This window comes from Mus pahari, chromosome 5, assembly GCF_900095145.1.
Source record: "Mus pahari chromosome 5, PAHARI_EIJ_v1.1, whole genome shotgun sequence".
Lineage (NCBI taxonomy): Eukaryota > Metazoa > Chordata > Mammalia > Rodentia > Muridae > Mus > Mus pahari.
In genome coordinates, this window is record NC_034594.1 from 160,767,642 (window position 1) to 160,775,057 (window position 7,416).

A 7,416-nucleotide genomic window follows, 5' to 3' on the forward strand; every position below is an offset into this window, starting at 1 on the left:
ACGTTTGGTTGGTTTGCTTTATTTTTAAATGGTATCGTTTGCTTATTTAGCACAGCCTTGGCCCTTCTTCTCTTTGCTCTACTTCCGCTTGCCGGAAGCCCATTCATCTTTAATGTTTGTAATCCCTTCCTTCATCAGGGGCTGTCTGAGGACTTGCTGCGCATGGTCATTCATGGCCTGTCTATCCGTGGGAAGGGAAGCACGGCAGTGAGCTTGTTTGCCAGGGAGTCGGGCGGGGTGATTGAGAATGGAAACATCTATGTATCCTAGGCCTCTAGGCCAGGTTGGGAGTCGGTTTGCCTAGCTGCCTGCTGTGCAGAGACCAAGAAGCCACAGGAGAGCTCCTGCTCACTGCTATGCAGTTTTATCTTCCCCTTTCCCTTTCACTATTTTAAATTTGGGTCCTGACTCTGTCCTTCCAGTGTGCCCTCTCAGCTCCTCTCCGTCTCACTGGCGCTTCTTCAGCTTGTCTCATTCTGGCATCCACTGCCATCTGCAGCCAGTAGCAGCACATACACACACACACACCACACACACACACACGCACACACACACATACACACACATATACACACACACATACACACATAAACACACACATACACACACACATACACATACATATACACACACATACACACAGAGACATACACACATGCACACACAGACATACACACACACATACATACACACACANACATACACACACACACACACACAGTGCTGACACCCTGTCTTAGGACCCACCCCTGGAACCCCCACCCAGGGAGCCCCCCACCCCTGGAGCCATTAAGGGCAAGTTTTCTAATTTTTCATGTCATACCAGAGACCTCTACCAGACACATGCTCCCCTGTTACCTATCAATCCTGCCTAACTACTAAGCCAAGCACACATTTTAGAGTTTTGTTGCTTAGACTATACTGGAGTAAAAAAGTTCATATAGGTGATGACTCCAAAGATTATGATTTTTCAGCTTTGCTTACATGTTAATTGTGTGTGTGTGTATGTGTGTGTAGTATATATAGCATGACCTATGTGTATACATTAGAAAGTGATCAGCAAACAATTCAGTATATGTGTTACTTCACAAAAACACCAGTGTCTTTTTGCTTTTACGTTTCTGTGAGTAGGGATGTGGAAAAATGCTTCACATCTGTCCTTTCAGCATCTGGATTTTTCTTTGATTTGGTTAGGTTTGGTTGTTTTGGTTGGTTGGTTTGGTTGGTTTGGTTGGTTGGTTTGGTTGGTTTGGTTGGTTTGGTTGGTTTGGTTTGGTTGGTTTGGTTGGTTTGGTTTGGTTGGTTTGGTTTGGTTGGTTTGGTTGGTTTGGTTTGGTTGGTTGATTTGGTTGGTTTGGTTTGGTTGGTTGGTTGTTTAGAAATGTTCATAGCACATCCAGTATTAATCAGGCATCACTTTTCCAAGCAGCACCTTAGAAAGCAGTGTCACCTCCTAGCACCTCACAAACATCACACTGGGAAGGGAATGGCTGGGTTGTCCTTGGATACTGTTCCCACTGCCATATATATGTAATCAAATTAGAAGCCCTCTGCTAATACACATGGGCCTGGGAAATGGTGTTTTCATAGCTAGTCCTGGGAGATGAAGGAAGAAGTGTCTCTGACCAGCACGGCTCCTCCTCTACTCCAGACAGCGGCCTTCGAACTTTGGCAGATAGTTGCAATGCCCTGTGTGTTACTCCACGCCTGTATCCTTAGACTTCCTTGTTTTATTTCCTATGTGTAATCTGCTCATTTGCTGTCCTTTGGATGGGCTTTAAACGGAGAGGACGATAAATGCATACTTACTCCCCCCCTTTTTGTTTTGTTTGTTTGTTTGTTTGTTTGTTTTTTGAGACAGGGTTTCTCTGTGTAGCCCTGGCTGTCCTGGAACTCACTCTGTAGACTAGGCTAGCCTCGAACTCAGAAATCCACCTGCCTCTGCCTCCCAAGTGCTGGGATTAAAGGTGTGTGCCACCATGCCCGGCCCTACTTTCCCCCTTTTTAATGGAATTGCTGCCATGTTTTTCTGAAGAAATGTTATTTTGATGAACTTGGAGAGAATAATTTACCCTTTCATGAAATAGAGAAGAGAAATCAAATTTTAATATGAAAGCTGTTTAAGACCCATTTATTGCTTATATACAAGAACGCAATGTGGATCCGTGTTGTATGACTATTGCCCTCTCTATGGCTCCTATAATTTAAAGTGATTAAGCACTTAATTTCCCCAGATTAGGACATTCATCGGGAAGTATAAAGAACCTAGGGATTCCTCAGAAAAAAGATTAACAACCGTAAATAATTCTGACAATATATAATACTTAGCTGTTCAAAAACTACGCATTGAGGGTCTGACATGGCTTTTTAAACTTTTGCTACATTTATTTATTTGTGTCTTGGGGTCCGGGACACCTTTGTGCCATGGAGAAGTCAGAGGACAGCTTTGTGGAGTTGGTTCTCTTCTTCTACATCGGACCGAGGGTTTGAACTCAGATCTCTAACTTGGCATCAGGGCACTAAACCGTCTTGCCAGGCCCAGTGTCAACCTTTCTTACAGCACAGAAGTGCAGATTCTCAGAATCCCATCCTTCCCCCCCCCCCCGGCCATTTCAAGTGTCATGTCATTTGATTCACAGACCAAGACTTCCTGGTGAATTTAGTTTCCAGTTCATGCACTCATGAAGAAGACACTTTGATAGTATATGATGTTCAAGTTCCTAGAAGTAGAAAGACACAAAACTAAAACTGTAATCCTTCCTGAGTCTCTGCTTCTTCCATGTGTTTTAAACTGTTTATCACACGGGTAAAATATTTCATCTAAGTGATACAAAAATGCATTCTATATAGCTAAAGGAAGTTCACAAACCCTCCTATCCCTTTCCGAACAGGAAACCAGAGTATGTGCGACTGTCTGCCCAGCAACCATGAAAGCCACAGCACACTGTGGGCAGTGTGACTTCAACGCCACCACCCATATCTGCACGGTGACGAGAGGGCCTCTCAATCCCACAGGGAAGAAAGCAGCAGAAGGATTGTGTTCTGCAGCAGAAGAAATAGTTCATTCTGGAGATATAAATACACACTCTTTCATAGGTAAGGGATGCCACCCACTGCCCATGCTGTAGGCCTAGCGAGAGACCACTGCTGGTGCAAACTCCATTTCTGTCTGACAGTCACCTACATGTCAATCAATCAGTCCATCATACTTTTAGGCCAACTTGTTGCACAATAACCAGTGACAAAAATCTGGATGCTATCAAAGTCAGTTATTTAAAATTTTAAGTCAAGCAAGGATAAACGCTATTTTAAATTAAATAAAAAACAGAACAAAGCACAAGAAATAAATAAGCTATTTGTGCCTTTCTGGAATATTCCATTTATTGATAAATTAATTTCCATTCTCAAAGTTATACGGCAACTTTCAGTGAGAGCAGTGAATGGATGCTGCCTCGCTTGGAGGCAGGAAGAGCAGAGAAACCTGTAGGCTGCTCGTGAGAGCCAAGAGCATTGCTTTGAGGAAGGAGATCACTTCTGAGAGGGACTGTCCCCAAGATGGTGGGTCATCCTCAGAACAATAACCTTCACAGAAACTGGGATATTAACTTCTAACTACCATTTTGCACTTCTAGATTAGTCTAAGTAGGAGTACTTAGCACTCAGCACTGGCAGAGCTGGACCAGTAGCTCTCTAGAGTTGAAGATTATTTCTACATTAACTCTGCTCTTTACTACAGTTTTATTATTCAAATGTTTACCAAAGTCCTTCCAGAATATGCTTGGTTTTTGTTTTTTGTTTTTGTTGTTGTTGTTGTTTTTTTTGAGCAAAAAGCTATGTGTGATACACATTGAGCCAGAGAATCTGTTTAAGTTACATAATTCATACACACTGTAGTTAAATAGACAAAGCAATGCTGTAATCAACATGAACCAGTACCAGGCCTCACTTAACCACAGGCTGTGAGCATGTCAAATTTCAGGAATGGAAAGTTCTGGGTGAGATGCCAGACTAGAAAGCTGACATAGGGAAGGAGGAGCCGGCGTCAAGTATAACCAACCAGTGTTTACTCCCAGTGCCGTGCTAGGTAGTCAGCACTCCCAAGGCACTCATCTAGTGTGATCACAGGAGGTGAGGGAACGGAGGGTCAGACCTGGAAAAGGAGCTTGCTGTGGGAAGCAGACCACACAATGCACACTGAAGCATGAGATCTCGATGCTTCAAGTGGGCAAGTGGCTTCCCTCAGAGCACTGGGCACCTCTCTCAAGTGATGCTTCCCCTTTGGCAGCCTTTCATCACCCTGCTTTGTTCAGTCCAGGCTTCCCTGATCAGCCATGAGCCCCTTCTGTCCCTGCAGCATCTGGCTTACAAAGACCACCCACTTGCTGTACACACTTACCCCATCTTTCCCACTAGCCTGAGATGTTCTTATAAATGATATGTTAGGATTTAACACATGACTCATAAGCAAAGTTTACTTAATAAATGAAATCTAAACAAAATAACATTAGGAAAGGCTTCAAAATAGACCACAGTCTAGCCAGTCTTCCAGTCTCCCACTGTCAGTTTAATATCACACCCGTGGACCTCATTCTTAAATGACTGGGTTTCCATCCCAGAGAGGTCCCTGCTTTTATCTGCCACTTGCAATCAAGTCAAGATGTCGAAGGGCTCTCCAAGCATACTTGCAGAAGCCTTCCGAGATAAATAGATGTGCTGCTGGTGTGGAATAAGGGCTTTTAAAACCTACACTCCAGATTGCTTTCCCCTCCAGAAAATGCTATAAATTGAGCATCAGAAACAAACTTTCTTATCCGTAGCAGTGCTATGGCAGAGCCCAGTACCTTACACAGTCTGAGTAAGGAGCTGTGTCCCCAGTTGACTCTCATGCATTAGGTTTGAAACAGAGTTTCACTAAATTGCCAAGGCTGGGCTTGAACTTGCTACATAGCCTGAGCTGACTTTGAGTTTATGATCCTCCTTTAAGTGGTCATGAAAATTGTTGAGTGTATACTGATGAGTCCATTTACTGTGCACTGTATGCATTAGGGCTCAACCATGGGATTAGATAATGTCAGGAGGCCCATCACTTCATTCATTGAATTCATTAATTGTCTGGATTCATCAACTGTCAGATATGGAGTTTGTAAAGATCTCTTCCCATTCTGTGTGCTATCATTTTATCCTATTGACAATGCCCTTTCCCTTACAAAAGCTTTTCAGTATCAAGAGGTTCCATTTGTTAATTGTTGATCTTGGTTCCTGAGCTATTGTTCCCTTCAAGAAGCCCTCCCATTTGCCATTGCACTCAAGGCTGTTCCCTACTTTCTCTTCTATCAGGTTGTGTTGAAGATTTCTTTTTTTCCCATTGTATACTTCTGGCTTCTTTATTAAAAATCAGATGTCCATAGGTATGTGGCTTTATGTCTGGGTCTTTGGATTCCATTCTACTGAATTCCATTGATCAATGTGTCTGCTTGCCATGCAGATACATTGTACTACAGCTCTGTAGCACAGCTTCAGATCAGGAATGATAAAACCTTCAGAAGTTCTCTTATTGGACAAGGTTGTTTTATCTATCATGGGGCAATTTTGTTTCATGTTTTTCATATGAAGTTGAGTATTATTCTTTCAAGGTCTGTAAAGAATTGTGTTGGAATTTTGATGATGATGTATATTGCATCAAATCTATAGATTGCTTTTGGTAGGATTAACATTTTTACTGCGTTAGTCCTTCCTACAAACCCATGAGCATGAAAGATTTTTATGTCTTCTGATATTTTTTTTTAATTTCCTTCTTCAAAGACTTGAACTTGTTATTACGCAGGTCTTTCACATGCTTGCTTAAAGTTGCCCCTAGGTACTTTATATTATTTGTGACATTGTGAAGACTGTTTACCTGATTTCTTCCTCCACCATTTGTCATTTCTATATAGGAAGGCATATATATATATATATATATATATATATATATATATATATATAAAATCTTGTACCTAGTCACTTAGTTAAAGGGGTTAATAAGCTGTAGGAGTTCCCTGGTAAATTTTTGGAGTCACTTACATATAGTAACATGTTATCTGCAAATAGCAATACTTTGACTCCATTCCAATTTGTAGCCTCTTGATCTCCTTTAGTTGTCTTATTGCTCCAGTAAGAACTTCAGTTGCTATATTAAATAGATATGGACAGAGAAGACAGTCTTATTCCTAGTTTTAGTGGAATTGCTTTTTTTTCTCTGTTTAATTTGATCTTGGCTATAGGCTTGCTTACTGTGTTTAGTTATGTCTCTTGCATCTCTGATCTCTCCAAGGGTTTTATCATGAAGGGGTGTTGGATTTTTGTCAAGGGCTTTTTTGACATCTGATGAAAAGATCATGTGGTTTTCTTCCTTCAGTTTGTTTATATCGTGGATTACAGTGACAGAGTTTGTGTGTAATTCTCGATCTTTATTGAATCTTGGTGTATCAGGATGACTGTGGCCTCATAAAATGAATTTGACAATGTTGCTTCTGTTTTTATTTTGTGGGATAATTTGAGGAGTATTGATATTATGTCTTCTTTGAAAGTCTGGTAAAATTCTATGCTAAAACCATCTGACCCGGGCTTTTTTCAGTTAGACATTTAATGACGGCTTCTATTTCCTTAGGGATTTCTGGTATACTTAAAATGTTTAGCTGATCTTGATTTAACTTTGGTAAGTGGTATCTATCCAGATAATTTTCCATTTATTTCACCTTTTCCAATTTTGTGTAGCACCGGTTTTTGAAGTGTAACCTAATGACTCTTTGGGTTTCTTCTGTGTCTATTGTCATCGTTTCCTTTTCCTTTCTGACTTTGTTAATTTGGATCTTCTTTCTTTGCTTCTCACTTATCTTGGATAAGGGTTCGTCTGTCTTGTTGATTTTCTCAAAGAACCAACTCTTCTTTTCATTGCCGTTTGTTTTGCTCTCTTCATTTCTGGTTTATTGATTCAGCCCTGAGTTTGATGATTTCCTGCCATCTACTCCTTTGGGGGTGTGTTTGCTTCATTTTGTTTGAGAGCTTTCTGGTATGCTGTTAAGTAGCTAGTATGAGATCTCACTAACTTCCTTATAAAGGCACTTAAGTGCTATTAACTTTACTCTTAAATTGCTTTCACTGTGTCCCGTAAGTTTGGGTATGTTGTGCATTAATTTTAATTGAATCCTAGGAAGTCTTTTTTTATTTCTTCCTTGATCCAGTGATCATTGAATAGGGTTGTTCAGTTTCCATGAGTTTGTAGGCTTTCTGTAATTTCTGTTGTTGAAGTCCAGCTTTAATTCATGGTGATCTGACATGATACAGTCCATTATTTCAATTTTCTTGTATCAGTTGAGACTTGCTTTGTGACCAAGTATGTGGTCAGTTTTTGAGAATGTTCCATAAGATGCTGTGAAG

The 7,416-nt window shown here is 40.8% G+C and overlaps 1 protein-coding gene across 1 annotated transcript in view; it reads left to right on the plus strand.

The window, feature by feature from the left end:
- The window catches only part of Ush2a (usherin), a 678,886-nt gene that overhangs the window by 532,126 nt on the left and 139,344 nt on the right, over window positions 1-7,416 (plus strand). The window contains exon 51 of the mRNA XM_021198607.1: window positions 2,892-3,096. Within this exon, the coding sequence (XP_021054266.1) occupies window positions 2,892-3,096 (205 nt within the window). The remainder of the gene's footprint in view (window positions 1-2,891; window positions 3,097-7,416) is intronic.